The sequence below is a fragment of the Crocodylus siamensis genome, chromosome 7 (genome assembly GCF_052110815.1).
Source record: "Crocodylus siamensis isolate JL-2025a chromosome 7, ASM5211081v1, whole genome shotgun sequence".
Lineage (NCBI taxonomy): Eukaryota > Metazoa > Chordata > Crocodylia > Crocodylidae > Crocodylus > Crocodylus siamensis.
In genome coordinates, this window is record NC_143401.1 from 42,883,241 (window position 1) to 42,910,896 (window position 27,656).

General features: G+C 37.9%; 1 protein-coding gene across 2 annotated transcripts in view; it reads left to right on the forward strand.

Annotated features, from left to right (window-relative positions):
- Positions 1-27,423, forward strand: part of GRID1 (glutamate ionotropic receptor delta type subunit 1) — a 1,131,580-nt gene extending 1,104,157 nt beyond the window's left edge. For both annotated transcript variants that reach the window (XM_090057114.1, XM_090057113.1), the window contains one exon: positions 22,006-27,423. In XM_090057114.1, coding sequence (XP_089913240.1) covers positions 22,006-22,434 — 429 coding nt within the window. In that variant the 3' untranslated portion in view covers positions 22,435-27,423. The remainder of the gene's footprint in view (positions 1-22,005) is intronic.
- Positions 27,424-27,656: the final 233 nt, after the last annotated feature.

Here is a 27,656-nt window from a genome sequence, read left to right on the forward strand (position 1 = left end):
TTAGACATACACAGCAACCTAGATGAATTGGATGTGTAGAAGAAGATAAAAGAAGGCCTCTTCTGTGGCTGAAGGACCTGAGTCATGAGTTTGGACATAATGAGAACACATAAGAAGAGGAGAAAGATTTTAAATTTCATGCAGTGAAATGCAGGAAGCAAATAAAATGGTTTAAGAATGACTGAAAATTAGCTAGAGGAGAAGGTAACTTTTACAGGTACTCAGAGCTAATGATGAGGAATATAGTTACATTTCTAAGCAAATTAGCTAGAAGCAGAATTTTGGGGGTACTAATGAAAGGTGAAATAAAAACTGAGATTACTGAGGAGGAGAAAGTAACTGTAGTCACAGTGAGATATAGCCAAGGTGGATGCAGTGCAGTTTTACTGTGGTGTTAATATGAAGAGTGAAGACTTTGAAAATATTAAACAGAATGAAGTTTCAGAAGTTATGAAAGGAAAGGAATATGGAGGAAAGGAAAAAGGAGTTTAGAAAATATTTAGAATCATAGAACCATAGAAAATAGGGTTGTAATGGACCTCTGGAAGTCATCTGCCCCATGCCAGAGGCAGCATTGTCCCTATCCAAGCTATGCCATATAAATCCCTATTTAACCTATTACTACAACTACATAATCAACCCTGTTGCACAAATATAAGCCATAGCACCCTAACTTGTCACAGGTAAAGCAGGGGCACAATGGTGGTCAGTGTCATGCTGGTGCAAGGATTGTTAAAATATGCTTGAGAGAAGGAAGGGCCTACATCCCCTGGTACAGAGGAAGGCAACCCTGACCCCACATTCCATGCTATTCTGACCATGGGGTAACATTCCATCCTAATTCCAAATATGATTTGGTTTGACTCTGAGAGGAGGGTCAAAACCCTTTTGCTAGGAACCTGTGGGTTTTAGTTTCAGCAGGAGCACACCAATCAGAATTTCCAATCTTGGCTACAGCCAACACCAAATGCTTTCGAGGAAGGTGAAAGAAAAATTAATCTGACACATCACAAGAGGAGGGGAAATACAATTCCTTCCTGGTCCATATAGCAAGAAGCAAAACCCAGAAGCATGGAAAATACTCATAGTATAGCACAAGTATACCTACTTCTAGATCACCTCGGACCAATGCTTATTCAACCTCTTCTTGAACATCTCCAGGGATGGAGATTCCACAACTTCACTAGGTAATCTATTTCACAGTTTTAATAGTGAAGAGGTTTTCCTTGATAACTAATATAAACATACTTTGCTACAACTTCAAGCCATTGGTCCACATCCTGCTCTTTGCAACGAGAGGTAAAAGATGTTCTCTCTCTTCTTTATGGTGGTTCTTCAGATATTTGAAAACAATTATCATTTCTCTTTTAAGTGCCTTTTCTATAAACTGAACATGCCTGTTTCCTTCAGCCTCTCCTCATATTGTCTTCCAAGCTTTTTATCATTTTTGATGTCTATTTCCGGACCCTCTCTGACTTCTCCATGTCCTTTTTAATATGTGGAGCACAAAATGGCACACTCTAGGTGCCAAGTAAAGAGGCACTTTCATCTCCTGTGTTTTGCACCTAATGCTTCTATTGATGGAACCCAAAATCACTTTCACTTTTTCCGCAGCTGTATCACAGTGCAGACTCAAATTAAGCCTGTGATTGACCAAGATTCCCAGATCCTTCTTTATCATTCTGATATCCAGCCAGGTGTCACCTGTTTTCTATTTGTGCTTTTTGATTACTTTTCCCAAGGTGTAGCATCTTGCATTTGTGAGCATTAAACTTCATCCTGTTAGCTCTAGCCCATCCTTCCAAGCTGTCTGTATCCTTGTGAATTTTAACTGCCCTCCTCCTGTGTTTGCCATCCTTCCCAGTTTTGTGTCATATGCAAATTGGTGTCAGAAGCTCTCTATTCCAGCATCCAAATCATTAATAAACACATTGAACAGTACTGGGCCCAGGACAGAGATCTGTAGGACTCTACTCAGACCTCACAACCCAAATCCATTTATAATTGCCTTTTGCTTGCAGCTGTTGAGCTGGTTGTCTATTCCTGTGTAGTTACGTCTAGCTCACATTTCTCCAATTTGTTTATAAGGACATGTGGGACTTTGTAAAAAGGCCTGCTGAAGTCCAAATACACTATACCACTGCATTCCCTTCATCCATCAAACTACCTTTTTGAAGGAAACCAAGGGTTTTTGTCACAATGGAGTTTGCTGGGGCATGGTAATTACCACTCTCCAGCAGACTCAATTAATTGAATCTGCTCCTATACACTGTGATTACAGTGCATTGGAGCAGCCTTGCTGCACGTGTGAAGGTGCCCAGTATGTCCACAGTAATTCATGTTGCCTGCTCATGATAAGCCTTTCCTTCTCCATGTACTTGCACATGGACTTCTTTATGATATGCTCCAGTAACTTCCCAAGTATCAAAGGGAGGCTAACTCGTCTACAGACCAGTCAGCCTGTTAGTTTCCTGGATCCTCTTTTTTGTCTTTTTTTAAAGAGAGACACTATGTTGGCCCTTTTCCAGTCCTCAGGCATTTTGCCTCTCTCCTGTGATTTCCCATGATTTCTTCACTTACCTATTGATTCTCTATCCTACAATGCAAGAAATAGCAAGACTTCTATCCAGAGAAATGAAGACTGCATTGACTACTATTGTTCTAAGAAAAGAATAAGAATCACCCATTCTGGATTTAATACAGGACATTTTTTTCCTACTCAACACATACTTCATAAGTATTTCTATTGATTATTTATGTGATAAACTTTATGGGTGCTTGCGGACATAAAAGAAACAAACAAAAATGCAAAAATGGAGCTTTATTTTAAACTTGGTGCATTCCTGCACGAAGCCCCATGTATGCCGAGAAGAGGTAGCTTATTACTTTAGTCCAGCTCACTCAACATCTGTAAAGATCAGATGTGTTAGCAGGGCTTTCTGGCACTTTTATCTAATAGCTCATTGAATCAGCTTTAGTAAAAGCACCAAAAAGCCCTGCTGAAGCATTCAATCTTTACAGAAACTGCAGAGCGGAGTTGAAGTAACAGGCTGCTTCTTTCAGTAAAGCCCTTTTTTTTTTTTAACATCTGCAAGCAGCCTATATGTTCCTTTTAGGTGCTTTGCTTCATCCCAAATAAATCAGATTAATGAAAGGAGAATTATCCTCTGATGACATTAGGAAAATGGTATACCTGTGATACTATGCCAGGATCTCCCACCAGATTCATGATTATAGTCTATCAAAATGGAAATACATTTGGCAATTTTACATGGTCCTAATTACTTCCAGTTTAAGGGAAATTTATATATAGTCATCTTTCCTTAACTCCGTTTTCTAGAATTTATAATCAATATCTTTTGATTACTGTCAATGACCAGCTCTCTTTAACAGGCCATGAACACTACAGAAATCTCAGAACACGTTCAGAAATCTCAGCATCAAAGCTGTATGACAAAAGGCCATATTTAACACCATTGATGTTTAGTGGTTTCTTACTGATCTACAAAACTTTGTACCTAATATTTGGGTATCATAAACTTCAGAAGCTGTAAAAAAAGCAGGAAAATCCAAAGTAAGGGTCATTTGGGACTTTCTATTAAATCTTTTTTTTTTTGTCCCTTTTGAAACGTAGTTGCTGCAGTCAATTTGCACTAACTTACTAAAATAATCACTTGAAAAGGAGAGCCTTTTCAACTTTTTTCATAGTAATGTAGAAATTCCAAAATAAATAATTGCTTCTAGCTTCCTGCACTTTTTTGGCAGCTGGGTCCAGCAGAGTTCTGATCATCATGTGTGTGAAGCCTTCATTTTGTTGCAAGGTAGGAAATGATATTATTTTCAGCTTGCTTAACTAGTTAATTCGGCATACGTTTCTCTGGTAAGGGCCAAAGCTTGAACTTTAATATGATTCTCTTGAAGGTTTTTTTTAAACTACACTTTGAATTAAAGCTGCTTAGTTTATGATTTTTTAACTTTTTAATTAGTCTGTGGAAAAACCATTCTACTGAGCAGATTTTTCCCATTATTTGTATCCTCACTCTTCTCTTCTTTTATTACATTATGGTGCCAACAGCTAGAGCTCTGTCCACAGTGGGAGCATATCTATACTAACTCATACACTTGTAGCACCATCATGCTATCATTACTGCCTTCACTCTACTTTCAAGAAAATAAATATTACTGAATCCAGCAACTCTTCACTTTCTGACTCTGCTGGACTTTGGAAGGTGCCAAAACTTTCCTGAAGTAATCATGAATATGTTCACAGTGTGCAGGGGGAACCCCCGCCCCAAATCTGTATCTCTGAACTTGAGGTGTGCAGCCTTACATCATCTGCCTTTAACTTCACTATAGTATATCATATAGCTGTGTTTGCAGGTGATGTACCTATTTTAACCTACCTCAAACAAGTCTCAATTTATTAGCTTTAGCCCCTTTAGAAGTCCTCTTTGGTATGGATTGAGATCCATGGGGAAGGGTAAATATAAGATTACCAATATGGTCATATGTTGTCAAACTATTGCTAAGAGTACCACACCTCAGATCTCCAAGATGATGTTATTTCATAGCAATTCAGAAGCTTCCACATTGCCCATGTGCGGTCAGTTATTTTTTGTGGGTTTTATTATTATTATTATTAATAATAAAGGATCTTACACTTACACTACTTTCTCCTCTCTTTTTCTTTCCTTTTCTTACCTTTTTTCATTTACATAATTGTTGTTGTTAGTTCTTTATCTGACAATTTGGTTTTCCCCTTGCACAGTTACTTATGATTTTGAGAAACCACAAAACCATCAAACTGACATTTTCCTTTCCTTCATTGCATGCTCTTTATATTTTATGTTGTTTTTTAAAATTATTTTTTGCGTATTTTTATATCGGAAATCTTTGTACATTTTTTGCTCAGAAATTGCATATAAATGGTAATTTGTTTGTACCACTGTATTGTACTCTACTTTTCTAAGAAAAAATAAAGATTTGTTTTGGGGAGTGGGGAGGAGGAATAAATAATGTGAACATTGGCAGAAAAATATATTGTAATGCCACGTAGAAACTCAGGTTAAACATAACTCTGAATACTGAGTGTTGACAAATTTATATAACTACCATCTTTAAAAGCAATATGATTTCAAGAGCAACCACAAGTCATCATAGAATACAAGATTTAATGCTGCTACATGACAAAATACACAGTTTTGGGGGAGGAAGAGGAAAATAATCTTATTATAGTCTATCCTTTGTACAGATATTAACACTGAGAAATTATGGGATAAACAGCCTTAAGTAACTTTATTCTCGTTATTTGCACAACTGCAGAGTATGAGTCTTGAAAGCTCACCTCTTCTTTGAAGATCAATATATAGAATCAAATATTCTGCAACACCTAATCATAACCAATGATCTGATTCCAAGCCCTCTGAAATCAATATGAGTCTTACAGTTGACTACAATAGACTTGAATCAGTCCCTAATAGGAATGAGAATGAAATGTCATTCCTCTCTCTGTCAAAAAAGGGACAAAAACTGTGCCAGCTAAAGTTATATTTAAACATGATTGTTGCCAGTTCAGTTCCACCATTTCTTGCCAGACCTACTAGGAGCAGTTGTCTGGGGAAGGGAAAGGGATGGTTTGTATAAGAGCCATATAATAAAGTCCTGATGTATGATTCCTAGGTAAATAGTTTAGACCAGAACATGATGTAACTATTATGGTTCACGTTAAAAAAAAATAAAAACGCCTGTGTAAAAGTGAGCATAAAATAATTCCCCTTGTAATGCAGGGAACTCTGATAGAAACAATGTAGGTTAACATCCCAATTCAGCAACAAACTTACGTACATGTCTAAGTTTAATCATATGACTGATCCCACTATGAAGTCAATGTGGTGCTCCAGTGCTTATTTTTTGTATCTGTGCTCAAGTATTTTGCTGAATTGAGTCCTAAATGTGCTTAGAACTATTCAGATGCTTGACTCAGTATTTATAGAACCTTTGTTTATATGTTCTATCTCAGTCCATGATGGTATATTCCAATTGATTTTCTGCTATTTGATCATTCAGTGGTAATGAAAGCATAACTTTGAATAAGAATAAAAAAATTGCAACAGTATTTTGCCCAGATTTCTTTTTTTTTTTTAGGTTGTGAATTGTAAAGCCACTTAGGCATTGTTCTAACACATCATTTAAGTACACATTTAACTTCAAATAAGGGTTTAATCTGGACCTGATTTGACTAAAACCTCCCATTAATTTTAATGTGTGGAATCAAAACTTAGTTTGTTTGATGTCAACCTGGATTAAGCATGGACTCAAATTTTCCCACACGCTGAAGAGCTTTGCTGAATTTGGCTATACTAGCTTTGTGGAAAAAATACAGCACACAATAGGGAATACATTTTTAAATGAAGTATCTTGGATATTTTAAAAGATGTTGCCTGTTATTCGCTCCCTTCCAAATTATTCTTCTATTATTATTATCATGACCAGTAATTTTTTTATAAATGCCACCCAGCACCATTGTAATGCATAATAATAATAAAAAGCATTTATAATTTATAAAGCTTTTCATCCACAGACCTCATATCATTTTATAGAATCTGAGTTAACACTATTATATTTCCTATTAAAAACAGAGATAAATGCTGAGAAAATTCAGATGTTTATGTGTTGTAATTGTTGGTAAAATCTGATGCTTACAACCATTGCTTACAAGGGTTTACTACTAGCAATTGAAGCCACATTTTCAAATAAAGCTCAGCTCTTATTTAGATGCCAATGGCCGTGTCTACGTGAGGAGTGGACTGTGAAGTTGTTACTGCACAGTAGCATCCCTGCATGGTTTTTTCAAACACTGCTGCATAGTAGCATCGCATCACGGTTAGTGTCTGCCAGTGCTACTGCGCAGTAGCGATGAACTACTCAATAGTTCATGTAAATGTGCCCAATAAGGCCCTGCTTTTACATAGTGTAATTGTGGGTGGTTAACTAGGGAACAACAACCTGGCGCCTACTTAGAAGAGGAACAATTATGGAGCTCCAATTATGGCCTGGCTGTGATGAATGCCGATACCATCTTTGGCAACAGCCATTGCCTGTGCTGCTGCTGCAGTGTGCTGACCATCCTTGTTATGACCCTACACTTTTCAAAAATATTCGGCACCCAGCTGCTCTCTCTGTGATGCTGTTTGCCAGATTTTCAGTGATCTGACTTTTCAAAATCAGGACACATTTTTGATGCCTAAATAAAGCCTGAGCTATTTTCAGAATCTGATTCTGAGGGTGCTGAGGCCTTTAAAAAACCTAGTTCTTAATAGAAACCACAATGGATATTCAACTGGATTCACAGTCTGCTGAGGCCATTTTTCATTATCTAAGCTAAAAGTAGCTTTAAGCATGCAGAGATGACTAGTGGATAATTCCTCCTGTACAGACAACCTCTGAATGGACATAAAACTGATGGAAGCAGTTCCTTTGCCTCTTTTGCCATCTGTCTCTCATATTCCTGGCACAATGAGAAAAGCAGGCGTTTCTGAGGTAGCATATGGATGGGCCAGGAAAAGGAAGGAATGAGATGGAGATTAACTATGTTATGCCATAAATTCAACTGGAGTAAGTCAGGATATAAAAATTAAGCCCTAACTTACAATGAAGGGAATGCATAGCCCAGTCTATGTAACTGTGACTGAAAAAAATGGAGAAAGAATCCCATATCTTTCAGTCAGGTTTGGAAGAGAGACCTCCACATGTAAACTTTAGTTAAAAACATGGAGGGTGCTTTAAATATAACCTGCTAACTTACCATGATGAAGTGTTAGATGGTTTAAATATTGCCTCTTGAAAAATAGGCACTATGATGGCAATTATGTATGATGAAAATGATATTGTCCATGCTATAAAATTCCATGCTAAGTCTGATTAAAAACAAACATGGAAAGTAGACAAATGAGACAGTATGTGAATTAAGTGAAGTGAAACATTAAGTACACTATTAACTTCACTATTTTCATCCTTTTTTTTTCTCTCCCTTTTCTTTCCTATCTGGAGATCAGGTGAGGCTGGGCCTCAGAACTATGGTGAGAATTTATTAAAAAATACAAATGAATGATTTGTTGAAAGTGCCTGCACAAATTAATCCTTGCTTACTTCCTCCTCTTCACCTCCCAAGCACTCCCTTGAAACCTAACCTTCCTGTTGCTTCAAATGCCTGTAAATAGTGGATACATAATGGCTAGGTACAGACATTCAAGAAGCCCAAGATGAAATCAAACTAAGTTACATGTTTTTTCTGTAAGTGGCATAATTTAGATCAATAGGAAACAGAACACACATTTTGCCTTTTGGTGTTTGGGGGAGGGGGGACAAATATTAGACAGGTTTTGCCATTTTTAAACCAGTCTATGTATGCAAAATGTCTGTTACAGATATAGACTGGTTTTGTCTGCTGAACTTTTGTTCTGTTACAGGTATAGACCAGTTTCTGGTCCAGTAAAAATGTAATGTCTGTACCTGGGCAATGAGCACACGATAGACATTTTCACAACATGCAACTTCTCCTTTCCCAGAATATCCATTTTTTAAAAAAAACATTGGCATGTTTGTAAAACACTACTTAATGGACACTGAATTTTCCTGTTATTTGTGCTGGAAAATGCTTCCATGAATTCTCCTTTCTTGAAAACAATGGAAATATATATAGTACTATGTGCCACAATCATTTATGTTCAGTTTAGAAAATGCCAGTATTCTATTGGCTGTGAATTAAGATTGACAAGGAATCAGAAATCTGGTTGCCCAGCATGTGTCCTAAGCCCCCCTCTCTCCCCCCCCCCCCGTAGCAGTAGCAAATGAATTCTATAAGGCTGACTTTCTTTCATCTTCTTGGGTTTGGTTATACTATGAACAGGGATGATGATTATGAGAGGTCCTGTTATTGCAGATAGATCTTGAGTTCTGATAAGTGTAGCATTGGAGCACTGCAAATAAGCATGAGGATCTGGTATGTTTGCCAGCAATCACCTATGGGTACTGTGTTTTGCATATTTATTTATACATTACCATATAATATGGATGAATTTAAAGGCGTACATATATATATATATATATATATATTTAAAAAAAGATCAAATCTGCTGCCTCGATATTATATTGAGCCAGGAAATTTAAACTGCCGTGAAGTCATGGGCCTTGATGGGATGATAGTAATTTACACCAGCTAAAACATGTCTGTGGACCTGTATGAATAATTTTACAGCCATGTTTTGAATGAGCTTCTGGGTTAGATATGACACAAAGCTAGATGGAAATGCACAAGGTAGGAGGGACATGGGTTTCCAAAAATATGGTTGTAGAATGACATGCTTCTGTAGTGTAATACTATACTTAATTATACCACTTCTGTACTGAACTTGAGACTGCTACCAAAAAGAGCATCTTGCTTACTTGTTACTGCTTAGCATACATTAAACCATAGAAATAAGACAGTGTAGCTGGCTCAGGGTGGCCCTATTTGGCATAGCATTGCTCTAAAGCTCATTGTCTTGAGCATCATTCTTGGCATCTGTCCAGAGGTGCTTTTAGGCAGCTACACTCTTTTATTTCTGGGCATGAAGTGAGTGGGTGGCTTGGAGACTGCTTCTTGGCTGCAGTCCTAGGCAGAGCATAGAGGCAATGTAAACATGGCCATTATATCAGTTCCATTTTATTGTTATTTTCTAATACTTTCTCATATCTTGTAAATTTGGTTGTGTGAATTTGGCAGAGGAACATATGAGTAAACTCTGGAAATCTACTTGGGGAAAAAAGACTTCATCATCTCTTTCGTAACTTTTTGCTCATTGCTATTTATTTTCATTTGGAAGTAAGGATAAATAAAGGGACTGAGGGGGTGCTTGCAGTTTTTTGGCTTTATTTTAAAGAATAAAGGTTCATTATCCTTGCTAGTAAGCAAAGCAATTGCTAGTGAATAAGGTTGTCCATATCACGTCACTGGAGCATTGTATTCCTTGAAGAAGATTATTCATCTGTTGAAAAAAAGTTTATATTTAAATTCTATCAAATTTCTTTTCTTTCAATTGGATAAGAATTCATTGGACCTCAGCAAATGTCAGTCTTAGTGAGTTTTTCTTGTAACAGCTGCTTTATAGGTGATACTTTGGTTAACTACTATTTTAAAATGCATAGCATTGTTTCTGTTTATATGAACAGAACCTTGAATACAGAACCTGTGCTATCTTTATACCATAAGATGTGTCTTAAAGTATATGCTTGAAGTGGATCTGCAGTTGTATTTAATATGAGAGAATAATGGGCAAATCAGCATCCAGCAGAATACACAGTCAGCAAATGTTATTATATTATGTGTTTTTTGACTAGTTCAATTGCCTGTGATAAATTAATGGCACCACTATGTTTACAAATCTGTCTCATATCACTGCATTGCCAGCTACTGCAATAATGAGGATGAAAGCCAATTTGAATAAAACATCTATTATTTGCATTATATTAATTTAACACAACACTAACTCTTTGTTTCTACAATATGTCAAATAATTCTAATATAATAAAACTTTGGTCAGTCTGTCTGTCCATAACGTGTTATTCACACTCTGATTGGTTGTCTCAGCAGCGAATCACAATGCTGAATGAAACAACCAAAAAGAGTGCTCCAAGAGCACTCTGGACAAGAGGTAGCAGTGCAGCAGAGTGCCACCATGATGGTGGGGACGGAGAGGGTGGAGCGGGGGGGGGGGTCGCCCCTCTCCCCCGGCCCTGCTCACTGGAGACAGTGGCAACATGGGATGCTGGCCGAGGGGGATGGCGGGAACCCCTCACCCCGTTCCTGGGAGGTGGCACAGGATAGTGAGTGGCGAACTCTCGTCCCCACTCACCCCCACCTCCTGTCTCCGTCATTCCTGATGGGCAATTGGCTAGTATAAATATAAATAAAGATATATATACATATATATACATATATGTATATAACTACTTTTTCTCTTCTGTCAGAACCTGAGGGAATGCATTAGAAATATGGCTTTGCAAATGTACCAGATGAAACTGAGAGTAAATATGAACAGAATGGTCACATTTACATGCAACACTATTGTGCAATGATTACTGCACATTTATTTAGTATTTGTATAAGCAAGTACTAAATAAATGTGCAGTAACTCGAGTTACTGTGCAGTAGTGCTGGTAAGTGCCTTTTAAGTGACCCTACTGTGCAATAGCCTAATTTTACTGCATTGTAGCATGTCAGTATGGTTTTTGTCACACAATTCAATTTAATATGAAATTTTAAAAGAAGCCTTCTTTTGGTCATTTGGTTGTCACACCAGATGACAAGCTAACAAGTTTAACAATTTCTTTGCCTCAGTCTTCCTAAGTAGGGACAAGAAGAGCCACCTCCCTGCTGGGCCCCCCTCGGGCCCCAGGGGAGGCACACCTGGGCCACGGGTTAGTGAGGAACTAATTAGGGAGCTTCTGGAGGGACTGGACATATTCAAGTCAGCCAGTCGGGACGATCCCCACCCTAGCGTTCTAAAGGAATTGGCCGAGGTCATTGCAGGACCCCGGCACGGCTTTACGATCACTTATGGTGCTCTGGTGTGGTGCCAGAGGACTGCAAGAGGGCCAACGTGGTTCCCATCTTCAAAAAAGGGAAAAAGGAGGACCCAAGAAACTATAGGCCAGTTAGTCTTACCTCGATCCTAGGCAATCTGTTTGAGAAAATTATTCTGGCACACATCCATGAGGGGCCAGCAGGGGACTGCATGTGTAGGGGCAACCAACAGTGGTTCATCAGTGGCAGGTCCTGTCAGACCAACCTGGTGGCCTTTTATGATCAGATCACCAGATCATTAGATGCAGGGGTAGCAGTGGACATAGTCTTCCTGGACTTCCAGAAGGTTATCGATACTGTCTCTCACCCCGTTCTCATTAAGAAACTGGGAAACTGTGGTGTCGACACTCACACAGCCAAATGGGTTGCCAACTGGCTGTAGGACCGCACCCAGAGGGTGGTAGTGGATGGGTCCTTTTCAACCTGGAAGGACGTGGGCACTGGGGTTCCGCAGGGCTTGGTCCTCGGGCCTGCACTGTTCAACATCTTCATCAGTGACTTGGACGAGGGGGTAAAAAACACCCTGTTCAAATTCAAAGACAACACTAAGATGTGGGGGGATGTGGGCATACTAGAAGGAAGCAACAGGCTACAATCAGACCTAGACAGGTTACAAGGGTGGGCAGATGAGAATAGGATGGGATTCAACACAGACAAGTGCAAAGTGATGCACCTGGGGAGGAACAACCGGCACCATACCTACAGGTTGGGGAACTCCCCTGTTGTCAGCACAGAGGCAGAAAAGGATCTTGGAGTCATCATTGACTCCAAGATGAACATGGGCTGGCAGTGTGGGGAGGCAGTCAGGAAGGCCAGCAATACCTTGTCATGCATCCACAGATGCATCTCCAGCAGGTCCAAAGAGGTGATACTCCCCCTCTCTGTGGCACTGGTCAGGCCACAGTTGGAGTACTGCGTCCAGTTCTGGGTGCCACACTTCAAGACAGATGTGGACAACATGGAGAGGGTCCAGAGGAGGGCCACTCGCATGATCAGGGGACAGCAGGGCAGGCCCTATGAGGAGAGGCTATGGGACCTGAACCTGTTCAGCCTCCAAAAGAGAAGGCTGAGGGGGGATCTAGTGGCCTGCTATAAACTAGTCAGGGGGGATCAGCAGGCATTGGGGGAGTCTCTGTTCCTCCAAGCACTGCCAGGAGTGACCAGGAATAATGGTCACAAGCTGGCAGAGGGTAGGTTTAAGCTAGATATCAGGAGGCGCTACTTCACGGTCAGGGCAGCGAGGATCTAGAACCAACTTCCAAGAGAAGTGGTGCAGGCTCCTACCCTGGGGGTTTTTAAGAGGAGGTTAGATGAACACCTTACTGGGGTCGTTTGACCCAGTACTCTTTCCTGCCATAGCCGGGGGTCAGACTAGCTGATCTACTCAGGTCCCTTCTGACCCTAGAAACTATGAAATATTTTATGTCTGGATACAAGTATCTGGAATTTTGTAACTGGAATGTGTGTTCATTTCAAATGCATAGGAAATATTACTGAACTAGTAGTATAACCTGTGGATATTAGAGCTTGTCAGTTGATCTCTTCATAATCTTTTTATTGTCTTTTATTTTGATCAGGCTGTTTATCCATTTGGACTGAAAGAAAAAAGAATTCTCTCTCTGGATGCATGTGTTCTATTATTCACTGTGTCTCATAGCCAATAATACCTTCATGTTTAACAATCTCTTGTGAGTTAGGAAATGCTCTTATTATACCTATTATAAAATTTTGGCTTTATGGAACAGAGAGATTGTCTTGTAACCTCAAGAAAGTAAAACAATATATATATTTTTTTTTTTCTAGGACATAGACTTCACCCAGACCTTTTGAGTTTAATTTCATTGTCCTAATTTCAAAGATACTCTTACCTACTTTTTCTAGATTTCATTTACAATTTGGATATTTTGACTTTATTCCTTCCTCATTGTATTTTTAAGTTCCATCCTTCTCATTAATAACGTTGTATTAAATTATCACAAAAATGACATTGGCAGATGAATGATAACTTTTACCCTAAAAAGCCTTAAATACTATGGGGTGCCTATACACATGCTCTGATGCATTCTACTTAGAATGTGTTGGGTCCAGAGTGCTAGAGAGTTGCAATTAGAAAATTCCAGCATGCCACACTATCACATGCATTTAAAAATGGCGACAGGGGCACTTTAACTAAAACTTGTTTAATAATCTTTAGTTAAAGCACCATTTGAAATGCATGTGTCCTGAGTCTAATTAAGAGTTTCACTAATATGGTTTTACTACACGATGCAGATATGTTACTCAGATGTCAGCACATCCATCATAGACCCAAAGTGTTTGATTGTATTTGATATTTTAGTATTAGCAGTCATGTTCTGTGGTCTCCAGTCTAGCATGGTTCCACTCATGATTTGTTAATGTAGGTATAGTTTGTCAAGGCTTTTCCATGCAGTTCACTGTGGCTTTCCCCAGATTTATGACCTTTCCCTTTCAATGGACTCAGCTTTTCCACCAGTTTTTCATCAGACTGCAATGATTCATCTAGTGAAATAGATTCCCTTGTACTCTGTGTTGAGGTCTGAGGGGAATGGGTTGAAAAAAGGTGTAAAGCAGGGAGACTTATTTAAACAAAAGGAACTGATCCAAAGGTCTCCATCAAGAAACCTTCATGTATTTTAAGCCTTGCTGCTAAAAACTTAAACATTTTAATTAGTTGTCTTTTGGAGGAGACATCTATCATCCTGAGCTCTTCTGAGCATTTACATGTGCCATTAAGGCAACGGGATAAATTCTGGTGCAGTTCATGCCACAGAAAACAGCTCTTTGAGCTGTGGCAGAGCTCAAAAGGGTGCTTTAACTAAAGGTCATTTCAAAGCTGATATTTTAACTAAGGCTCATTTCAAAAGGGTGCTTTAACTAAAGTCCATACTAAAGTCCATACTACAGCACTTTGAGCTGTGGCAGATGGAGCACTAGGGTGCTAAAGTGCTAAAGTGCAGGGCTAGGTGGCAGGCATCCCCCACACTTTAGCACCTTTATGCCCTAGCCAACCCCTGTCACTATCTACACATGTGTTTTGGTGGAGTAATTAACTTACTGCACCTAATACCAGCTCATGTATAGACTGTGACACTTTCCTGTGGAGCTAATTGGTCAACTCTATGGTAAAGTTTATGTGTAGATGCACCCAGTGAAATGTTCCTAAATCCCACTAATATCAGCTAGCACTAGCTCTCCAATAACAGTTCTATGTGCATCTCACTTTTCTTCAAACTCACTACAGTCACAAAATATACACTGAAGAAAAATCTATTAATTTTACTATATACACATCTCTGCATTATTCTTTACCATTTCTGTGGTACACAGTACAAAGCTAAGAAGTGCAATATCTCTTAAACATTAAAAAGCTACCACTGTTTACCCAGAACAGAAAATGTTAGTGTTTTTTGCAGTTGCTCTTATGCAAAGTTGGGAGTTTTTCAGAAATGTCGGTGAGCAGCTTTTAGTATTTCATTAACCATAACAGCTATATTCTACTTAAATTAGAGCACCTAGGCTCAGTACTGGCAGTCAGAAGCCCAAAGCTGAATCGATTCCATCTTTGCAGGTTAGTCTAAGCTCCATAGATAGAACAAATAAGCAAGTAAACAGACATTCCCTTTTGATTCTGAAAATGCAGCAATATGCCTGCACTGGCCCAAGCCAGAAACTGGGGTTGTGGGTGCTACATCATGCTTCCTTACATGGTTGGAGTGGACAGTTTGGGCCAAGACTAGCCCACCCACCCTGTGAGGGGGTTCTGCAGGGAAGGTGCAAAACATTCTGGGATACATGGGGGGGACTGTGAACTAACTTGAATCTGGAGGGGATCTGGAACAGAAGTTCAATAAACTGATTTAACCTAAATTAGTTGGTCCATCCAGGTTTATCTTAAACTGGTTTGCACCATTTTGCCAGCTGTGTATATGTACTGAACTTGTGTTGTATTGCAGATTTGAACTGGTTTCTGATCACTTATACCAGTTTATGTGTAATTTCTGTTCCTAGCCCTTGAAATAGACACAAGCCTTTGAACCCATCCCATGACCTTAAAGGCTTGATAGTTTGGGAGAAAACCTGAAATTCAACTTAATATTTATGAATAAAATACTTCCCTTAATTAATAGAAATGGTTGTAATTAATAGAAATGGTTGATTCATGTTTTTTCCTCAGTCTGAAAAAAAAGATAGGTATTGGTTTATATTCATCCACCAACACATTCATTTCCCCATTTCTCTCCCACTCCTTCCTTTCAGCTGATCACTCCTTTCAAATAGCCTGTCTTCAATCCAATGCTAACATTAAAGATAGAAATTATTAAATTAATAAAATAAAGTAGCATATACTGTAATGGGTGTTATATTGTTGGCAGCTAATAAAAAGTTTATGAGCAAACATATAGTTTGTATACTCCAAGAGGTACACCAATACTAGTGCAATGCAGATGTTTAGGAATTCATCATTAAAAATATTTTACATATACACAATGTGACACTACAGTATACATACTACAAGAAAAACTCTTCATTATTTTTCTGCCTCAGCTTCTAAACTGTTAAGTCTGGAGTGAGTTAATATACCAATGAAAGGAAATAAAATGGAGAGAGAACTAGAAAGATGTGAGCCCAGTACCAAGCTTCTTCACCAAAATCTGTGCTGAAGGTGTTAAAAAAACCTTGCAAATCAGCTTCTCTGCTCTCTCCAGCAGAGATGCCAACTGCTGTGTCTCTGTCTTCATTCAGCTTCAAACATAATAAAAGTCACTTTGTAAGGAGACGTGCTTGGCCTGTCAATCAAATATCATTATACCAGGATGCAGACATGACCCAGTTTGCGGCTTCCTGTCTGGGTGAGAAGGAAAACATTGTAAAAAATTATTTTTTGAAAAAGAACCTTTTCTACTGAGTTGCTTAATCCAATTCACTCAGACTGGGTATCTTTTTAGCACTGACACTTTTACATAATTTTGATATTCCAATAAAGTTCATGATTAACATTTATGATTTCATATTTCAATAGCAACTAGTGGCAATATAACCTGGGTCATTTATTGGTCCTATACAGTTCCACAAGTGAGAGCTCCACCTCCAAAGTATGTTTTGCCATACTATCTTAAATTTGCTCAATAGAATTGCAAGCCCTTGGGATATGCAAAAGTAGTGGTTTCCGCTCCTGCATGTTTTATGATATACAAAGCACCACAAAATAGTATATAAAATTTTATATTTAACAAGTGTTACAGAAATAGATGAAAGTGAAAAATGCCTAAACAACCTTATTAAAAAACCTGTTGCAATCTGAGCTTTGACCTTCTGAAGTACAACCTTGACATTGCATCAGCATAATTTTCCTCATTTATTTTTTTAAATGTTTTTAAAGATTAAAGGAATGCAAGTAAGAATTTATAATTGAGTGGAACCTGTAATTTCCTTAAATTTTGTTCAGCTTACGTATCCTCATCTCTTTATAGACTAGCACTGCCGTCTTGGGTCTCTTTTGACTTAAGGAAATATTCGACTATAAATGTTTAGTCCTTAAAAAAAAAATCTTAAGATACCCATGAACATTTAATATTGAAAAATGATCCAATTAGCCTTTCCCAACCCCAAATAAAAAAAACCATATTGACTCAAATAGAGCCAGGATTTTAACCCTAATATTTATTTTTTCACCAAAAGGTTAAGATGAAATAACACTGATAAGGGAATGCTTATTTCTTTATTTACTTATACAGGGATCCAAATGGAAGAAGCCTCTGGAGGTAGACACAAAATGTAATGATTTTTGCCTGATCTTCCCTTCTTGAAGCCTGTGTTAAATTTTGAACAACCAAAGACTCATAAATACAAGCACTTACCTGTCTGCTCACTTTCAGAGAAAAATCTGCAAAACTGATGAGCTACTGGTTATTGCAGAGACTACTGGTTTTGCTTAGCACTGCTCTTTGTGGGAAATCTGAGCTAACAGCGCTCAGATTATAGCTGAGAGAATACTGGAGTTAGGTTTATGTTACATCTAAATATACATTAATTATATATTAAACCTAAGTCTGGCTAGTAAAGGAAAATAATCTTAGTTTTTGTTAGGTCATTGAGGGCAGTAATCTCAAGACTACATAATTGTTCAGGTCTTAAATCTCAAGAATTAAAAAAAAAAACCTGCACTGAGCATTTTTGTCTATAGCCTCTTGATATTTTATTTCAAAAGAATTAAGTTGAATATAGTTGAATAGTAATATTAGATTGCATGCTAAATTTTGCTGCCTTTTCTTTTTGTAAACAGAGTAGTGGTGCTTTGAATCTGTTCCTTATTTTACATCATTCACTAATGTGTTTTTCCTTTTCAAGCACGTTCAGATTTGTTTGCTGCAAATATTGGAACTGGGCCATGCTTTCTTGGTTAGTTACCCAAGTCACATTAACTCTGTTCTTGATTAAGGAAGCAAAATGGAACAGACTGTGAAGATTGCAATAAAAATATAAATAAAAATAGTTTTATGTATGTTTTCATTTGAAAGGTTTTTTTTATAAATGGTCTGATTTGCAGAGACAACGAGAACATAAATGACTCATCACTAAGGTTGGATCAAAATTCACTTTCACTACATTCAGGGACATTTTCCAAATTCTCTCAGCTGTAATCTGCAGGCTGCTAGTTCCAGATTCCTAGCCAAATAAAGCTATATTTAGGAAAAACAATAATCTCTCAAAAAAAAAATAGTGTCACCTAGGTTTTTTAAACTAAAGTCAGCAGTATGTTTAAATTCCACTAAGAATCCAGTGCAAATCATGAACAATTGACATAAAGAGTACCCAGATTTATGACACCAATAATTTATTACACAGTTAATAGAAAAAGGTCATAATGTTGCAGTAACAAATGCTTCCATGTGACTGTCAATGGTCGACCAATGAAGAACACACGTGGCGTTCTAATGAATACAGGTTGGGACAGCTGTTGATCTGAGGTAGCTCCTGTAACACAGACATCCAATCGGATGACTGTAGCTGTTTCTCTGAAACTCCATTTTTGCAAGGATTAAAATAAAAAACATATTTTAAATTAACAAAATAATACTTGCTTATAATATACCCTCTGAGACTTTTGCATCACAAATTCTGTAGAACTGAAGCACTGTGTATGTGAAAAAACTCTTCAGTATGTTAGCCCTAGTCTAGCATCTAGTTTAATGAATGAAAGACTGCCAAGTAAGGATAGAACTGATTATATGGGTCTTTATACAAATGAAGTCACAATAGATATCAAATTCAAGTAAGATTCATTAGGTCTCTGTCATTAAACTTTATTTTCAATTTTTCCTGTTGATTTTCTCTAATTTGAGATGGGCATAGAATTTGACAGAATGTTTTCCCGTGGAATGTTATGTTATATTTCATGTTTTTCCACTGTATTTTCTGGGAGCAGCTATCCAAGCTTCGGTAAGCCAAAACATTCAGTACTTGTAATAAAAAACAAAAAACGTTGATGTTAATTAACATTTTTAACATTCTTCTTCCATTGATTTCTAAGGCTTTGGATAAGTTGTTTGAAACTTTGATTGAATTCAATGGGAGTTTAAGTTAGGATCACATGTTTGAGCTAATGATTATGTTCCTTTGTCTGAGGCCTGGCACATTAAGAAACTGGCCAATCAGATATTACTATAGAATGAAAAGTAAATATGACCCTTCTCACAGAAGCAGGGCTCAACATAATTATTTGATTTTCTTTCTCATTAAAAGAACTTGACTAAGAAACGTGGGAGCCAGCATTTGCTCTAAGCTGTGCAGCGTGCATGGCCATGCAAGTAAGCCTGGTAGTGTGGCATGAGCATATTTACGCGGCTGCACATGCCACACAGCTTAGAGGGAATGCTGATGGGACCCACTGATGCACAAATTATAGTGTAACGAGGCCAGATTCTCTATTTTAGCCGAACTTTGCTTAGCAGCAGACCATGGGAAGTGGGTGGCTTCAAGCTACTATAACACTTCCTGGGTGTGTCTACAGGAAACATTTACTGTTCAATTGACTAATTAGCTGTGCAGTAAATGTCTTGTCCTCTACACATCTACCCCTATTAGCCTGGAGTAAACTAATGTATTCTGCATCAGGGTAGTACTTGTAACTACAAGTACTTTCCTGCTGCAGAGCAAAAAACTCCACAGCAGTGCACATGTAGATGGTGGAGGGACTGGTTGGGAGATGAGGATGCTTCACTGTAGGGGCTTCCCACCAGCTAGCACAACACTGAATCTCCCTCGTGTTCCACCCAGCCCTTCCACAGTATGTTGAGCTGGGAGATGCAGCTCTGGCTCTGCATGCTGCACATGAATAAACTGTGGAGCTTATTGCTTTGGAGTTAATTATTCCCAGGTGCACATTCAAGTGGTGTGCCTGGGAACAAGAAACCCCAGAGCAATAAGCTCTACAGTTTATTCATGCTTCATAATTGCACATGTAGATGTACCCCCACCCTCCTTAAAGATCAAAGCCAATGGATTAGTCTCTAACATAAGTCAGAACAGTTGTAAGTAGTTGCCTGGATTTTAAACAACTCTCAGACTGCCACAACCCTAAAACAAACTATTGCACTGGCAACCAGAGATTATCTAGAGACAAAAGCATCAGATGCTCTTTCCCCAGGATGTGCCCACTTTATCAGCTCATTAACACTATAGGATTCTATTAGATATGTAGAACCTCCTGCTGGGTCTATGGATGATTTGTTTCTAGGACAGTGTTCAATTTAAGTAACCAAGAACTGCATTTTGAAAACATTAAATATTGTGAATCAGCCTTATGAAATATGGGGAAATAATACAAAATTGCCATTATATTATAAATGTCAGTATAGCACTTACTACTAAAACCCACATACATGCTTTCATTATGCTTAAATTCGGTCTTAACTTGTGTTGCTTTCCATGCTAACTATTGAGAATGCAGCACTGATCTGGTAAACAAACTGTTTTAGAGACCGTATATTTTCTTGTGCTTTGCCATTGCAAGTGCAATATGTTAGGCTATTGGAAAGCACCAAAGTAAGTTCTTGGGGGTGGGGGGCAACTAATTCTTTATTTTGTTCTGACCGACACATTTCATACATTATGTATTTCCTGGGTTCTTATTCAGCATTGAACTGGGGAACAACCACCACCACCACAACAACAACAATAATGGTAGTACTCTTCTAAGCTCTGCTCACTACACAACCTGCAACCAACAGTTACCAAAATGAGATGCTGCTCATAGTAGACCATGCAGCCATTCAAATTGTGAATGTGCTCTCTGGCCATAGCGTACCCTTGATATTGCTTGAATATGCCCATGGGCTAGCTAGGTTCCTTGAGCTCCTTTCTGACTCAGGAAAAAGACGTGACTGTAACTCCTCAATTGACTCTAACTCTTTGCACATAAATATGATGTCATCACTTTCGACAAATTGAATACCTTTCTGATTCTTGTCCTTTTTTTTCTTAAGCAAAGAATGATATAGTTGGAAAGTTGATATTTAATTAACTATCACCAAGTTAAATCCTTGTTGAGATGATTGAACAAAGCTGACATGGAGGAGAGTTAATGTTCTACACACTGCTGATTCATGGACATCCCTGCATTATGCTCATTTCATGTTTTTGGTTTTCTTCTCAATGGGCATGTCTACATGAGATGCTATGTCTGTGTAGTGATGAGCTATGGCAATGCAGTTTGTTCCTATGGCTACATAGTGTCGGCAGGCATGAACTGTAATGCCACTGGTACTGTGCAATAGCAACAAGCTCATTGCTGCTGCACAGTAGAGTCAGAGATGACCTGCGTGGTGCTGGCAGTGTGCAGTACTGGCAGTTACTGCTCAGTTATTTAGTACTGAAGTAAGCAAGTACTAAATGACTGTGCAGTAAAACTGTGTTGTAAAAACTGCACAGTCAAGCACCCAATGATAAGAGCTGGAGATTTATTTTTTATCTTAAACTTATGCTGAGATTCCATGGGTGAACCTAGGAGCCTAGGTTGCTGTCCCATACCACCTATCAGTTCAGCTAGATCCTTGGTTTTCTATCACTGTATAAATAGATTAAGGGGTTCAGATTTTTCTGGGATAAAATTAAAATAAGGTGGGGGTTTTCTGGGGACGGGATTGGTTTGTTGGTTTTTGTGTTTGTTTTGGTTTGGTTTGAGGTATTCTTTGGTAATGGTGTATCAGATTGAGCTGTTACAATTACCTATAGCTTTTGCTTAGGCAAACAGAAAGTCACCGCAAGTTGATGAATACCAGTTCTTTCTATTGCTTAAAGCTGGGATTAGAGAGAAAGAGATCATTTTGTTTGTCCTGATTACATTGTTCTTATCTCAATAGGATAAAGAAGTAAATCTGGAGCAGGTCCACAGACGCATGAACAGTTTAATTGATGAAGACATAGCTCACAAGCAAATTTCTCCAGCATCTATTGAAATTTCAGCCTTGGAGATTGGTGGTATGCAGCCAAGTCAGACCCTGGAGCCAGTACGTGAATACCAGAACACGCAACTTTCTGTCTCTACCTTTTTGCCAGAACAGACAAGTCATGGTGCCAGCAGGACACTCACAGCTGCCTCTGGTAGTAACCTGCCATTGCCCCTTAGCAGCTCAGCCACCATGCCCTCTATACAGTGTAAACACAGGTCGCCAAATGGAGGACTATTTCGTCAGAGTCCTGTGAAAACACCCATTCCAATGGCATTTCAGTCTGTGCCAGGGGGAGTCATTCCAGAAGCTATGGAACCTTCCCATGGAACATCCATATAATGAAAACAAACAAAAAACAACCAGCAGAGCTTTTTAATACAAATTTAAAACAAACAAAAACTCTTACATTTTTCTTGTACATATCTGTAAATAATGAAAGAATGAAGTGGGGTAAAAGTGTATTTTGAATATTCCCAATTTTCGAAGTCAGTAAAAAATGAAACAAAACAAAAAAAAACCCACAAAAAAAATGTATGAATGACTTTGTAAATTTTGTTCTATATAAATAAAAAGGCAACTACTTGTGATCGTTCTCAAGTGCCAAAGAAGACCTGTTACTGGGACTGAGGGCAGTAATTTTTGTACATGGATTTCAAGATTTTTTGTTACAAGTTTTCTTTTTTTAATTTTGTCTTTTAAATTTGAAAAATATCCATTTCTCAATGTACAAGTTTATTTACTCAGTTGTTTTTCCTCTTCAGAACCTTATTTCCTAGTCAATATGGCAGTTCACTCAGAGAATTTAACAGCTTGCATTAGCAAAAGCAGTAACAACTGTTTTAAACATAAATTATAACTAAAACCAAGCAAACAATAAACAAAGCAACCAGAACTCTTTCCTTCTAACAAGGATTATATTTCCATGCAGTTTCTAAGGGGAAGCACAGGTTTATTGAATTGTGTTTTCATATGCATTCCATGGGGTGCAGCTCTTTTTAATTAAACGTTATGTGTGGATCAGTGATATAGAGAGAGAGCGATATATATATATGAATGAACTAAATATATATATAAATCTATGATGATAAATAAGAGGATTCAGGGTATGGGTAGAGCTATGAAGCAAAGCCTACGATCATATTTTTTTTTGTGTTTTGAGTGTACAAGTGAAAGTATAAAGGAGTCAAGGACTCAAAGGAGTAATTCAAGGAAAAGCTTTATTTGACAGTGAGGAAATGATCATGTTATAGTGCCTATTGCCCTATGGTGTGATTTCTTTTCTTTATGTTTCAAGGACTATTCTATATAATGGATTAAACATTACCTGTTAAAGTCATAGCTCTGAAAGACAAAGACTAAATTCATGACTGTAAACACAACTTCTGTTTTGTTCCCCTCCCCCCTTTGTTTTTTAAGAAGCACTTTATGGCCACATCTATAATCTTGGAAGAAAGGCTATAAAGTGCCTCAGTCAAAGAAAAAGATAGAGAACACATATAGTTAACTTTATGTCTTGTCTGAAAATCTGCCCACTGCAATGTAATATGAAAAAATCAACATTGATTCCTTCCCAAATATTAGTATAAATTTTATACCTTCCTTTTTCTTTCCTTTTTTTGGTGCTGCTGGGCAAATATTAGCTTTCAGAATTTGAATAATTTAAAAACTTTTCAGATGTATTGCTATAAGTAGGCTCTATTGCTGACTGAATTCCTTCACTTTAGTAGAATGCCATTATTGAGGAAAACCCAGATGAAGAGGGTGGTACAGTCTGGTACAAGTTGCACGTACTGTTTCAAACTAATTAAAAAGAATAATAATAACATTGAAGTGATGAAATTTACAGTAATGATACAGTTGGTCCATGTAGGATTTTTATTTACATCATGTTTATTTTTCTCTGTGTTTGTAACAGTATTATGAATGTATGAACCTGAATTCTATCTGTTAACTGAAATTGTTTTCCATCTACCATGTGTATGCTAGTTTACCACTTTAGGGTTGATCATGGGAGGCTGTGCATATACACTAAAAGCTCTGTTATCTATCATCCATAGGTAGTGGAGGGTGCCTGTTAATCAAATATGCCAATTATCTGAGAGCTTATCTTCAACGGGTTGGAGGCGTCTTTGCTGGTGCGCCAGGGCTTTCACTCCCTGGCATCAGTGTGCCAAGGGACAGGGAGGGGGGTCCTGCGCAGGCTACTTTGCCTCGGGCCGTGGTCCTCAAGCAAGAAGTGGGGCTTGGCGAAACTGGAAGTGCCACAGTGGGACTTGTGGTTTCACTTTTGCCGCGTTGATCCACTGCCATAAACAACAGATGCTGCTAATGCCAGATGCCAGTTAATGGAGCATTCTGGATGGTAACGTGCTGGATAACGCAGCTTTTACTGTATTGTTTACCAAGAGGAAAACATTCAGTCTTTTTTTTCTCCCTCACAATCATTCCCCCTTCTGCTTTTCACCTCCCTACCATAAATTAAGGTTCCGGTCCTTAGGTACTGCTGAGGAGTATGATGCAAAAGAAGCAATGAAAATGTGGGTTTAAACCACTTCAGTGCTTGCCTCCTTATAGCTGGTTCCCCACAGTTGAAGGCTGCCCCTTTTTACAAGGGATTGGTACAAGAGTTAGGAGTCTGCTGGTTAATAGGGTGATTCCATTTCAGGCGTCTTTATTTCTGGTCTTGCCGACAGGCAAGTGATACAAAAGTTCTAGGCTACAAGAGTATCCTCATTAACATCATGCCTTCAAGCTAAACAGATGGCAGTGCAGAATAATTGAGCCACAGTGCTCTTGTCTGATGCTGCTAATAAACAAGTACTTCAGAAAGTTTCTCATCTGCAGCCTTTACACCAGCAAGGCACTATTCATTTCTCCACAGCAAATACCAGAATTGAGCAATGAAGCCTTATTTTACAGTGACCTCTTTACTTTCACAACACATATTTATCAATCCATATGTTATCAGTATATTTTATAATACTAGTATAAATAATAATACTATTATAAATAATTTAAACTAAATTCCATTTAAAAATGAATGAACAAAGTACTTTTAGGAATTGTCTTTAGTGTTTTTGTTGTTTATTCAATTTCTCTCTATTGGCACCATCATGCAAAATACTGACAAATTGATCAATGTCCAGCTGATTTCAATAGCCTACTGAATGTGTAAAGTTAAACTTACGTTTGTGTTTTGCAAGATTAGGTCCAAAGTGTTCAGTGTCTCATAGAATTGCACCCCATATAGCTGTTATAAAGCAAAGAACTGTAATATTTAATTTTACACAGGTGCTTAGGTCTCATTAAGTCAGGCAGTCTATGGATAAGTTAAACAGCACTGATCAGGAATAGACTTAAGCATATGTTTCAGGTTAAGCACCAAATTTTAAGTAGGTAAGCGATCTCATTGACTTCAATAGAAGTATTCAATTGCTTAAAGTTAATTGTGTGCTTAATTACTTAGTTGCACTTGTGCCTATGTTATACAATCAACAATACACAATGGATATTCCATTTTTTAGTGATTTGTTGAGAAGTTAAATCAACAGAGGCTAAGCAGATCAATTATGGCAGATCTTTCATGTGTTGCTGCAGTTTGAGATTATTTAAGTAAATGAACAAGTTTTCCCTGGAACATAAATAATATTTCTTTGCCCATGCCTTTCAGTTCTCAAAAGTAAATTCAGAATTCAACTTCTGTTCCCTGTTTTAGATGTATACCTTTATTTTGACTGTTCAGAACATTCATATATGTTCACTTGTCATATAATATGCACCCATCCTACACTCCTGCATATATATGCACATGCAGACAGGGTTATTCACAGTTGAATTAAAATAGAAGTTGAATTTTCATGCCAGATCTTCAGCGGGGGTAAATCAGCCGAGTTTCATTGTAATAACAGTTTACATCAGCTACTAATATGGCCCTTCATTTTTAATAGCTTACTGACATGAAGTAGGAGCACTTGCATAAATTTGGTAAACTACAAGAGCCTGTTGTGCCCTTGATTTTTAAACAGAACTCCACACTGAATGTACTGGAGTGTAGCAGTTCTGCTTAAAAATGGGGATTATATATGATCCCAGATGTTCCAGTTCCTCCAAGATGTTTACATTGCAAAGTTGGTTGTAAGTGAAATTGAAATTGAGTGCCTATACTTTTTTTGCAGTTGTGCTCTTTTGCTGATGAGCTTCTTCAAAAGTGACATCCGTGGCACAACATTAATAATGTGTCTTTTTCTGTTTACTCATTAGTTTAGAAACAATACTTCATTTTCCTCAAAAAAATGTGACTTGATGTCTTGGATTTGCTTGCAGTCCACTAGCTCTGGAGAATGCATTGCTGTTATTTCTGAATAGTATGTCATATTTTCTTGTCACAATGGAAAAAAATATTAATTGTGCTTTTTAATTTCAGAGTTAAAACTTGATACTTTTTAATGCTGAGTTACAATTACATGTGTGCAATATTTGTCTTGCAGAGTGAAATTCCCAACTTCCTTGCTGTTCCTTGCTGTTATAACCCAGCATTAATGCATTGTAGATGAAGCCTAATGAGAACAAGAACAACTTAGCTGATAGAGTAAAATCTTTATGTTTGGATCCTCACTGGGGTAAATCAGCATAGCTCCTTTGAAAACACTAGTGCTGTGCCAGTTTAGACTCACTGCGGACCTTGCTGAATGCTGAGCTTTAAAGCCATGCTTCCTATTGATCTGTATTCAGTGCCGGCTCTGAAAAGAAAGCATCTTAAGTTATTGCTAAAAATGAAGCTGAATAAAAAAGCAGCTTCTTTTGGCCAGTTAACATAGATATGAATTATATGTGGTAGCTGAAATTGTTTAAGCACAAGGTTCTTCTCAAAGCTTGTTCAAAGTTAAGTGTATATCCACTTTGTCAGAGGTTAGAAGCTGGTGACATTTCTTTTAGAGGAACCAATCTTACTGGGGCAGTAAAGCAACAACATTCAGACCATATTTTATTATTTTCACTGACTTGAACTTACCAAGTTGTGAGCAGCTAAATAATGACTTAGGTCTATATGCAACACATCTGGGGACCATACTTGAAAATTCCCAAAGAATCTACACCTCTTTGCAATAATGCAAAAGGAAAGGACAACTCTAAAAGAAATCTATGAAGTCAGACAGAACATAAGGTAATAATGAACAGATAGAGAGGTAACATCGCACCTATTTGATATACACAGCAAAGCTATTACTATAATAATGTATCAGAAGCATTGATTCCATCGTACAAGCAGTGGCCTCATTTAATTTTTTATTTATTTTTAGAAAACAAATAAAAGCCGCATATGTTGTTATATTACTTAAGAGTTGGGACTGTTTGTTTGAAAACTCTCTAAACTATTAGCAAGATCCTCAGCTAGGGTAAATCAGCTCTAATGGCTGAGAAATGAACTAGGTTCTTCCAGTAAAACTCTTCAACAACAGTATCCCTACTGTAACTGCAGGAAGGTTGGACTATTTGCAGTGCCATTGTACCTAGCAGCCTAAGTTATGGCTCAGGACACCAGTGTAGTAGGTGTTCTACAA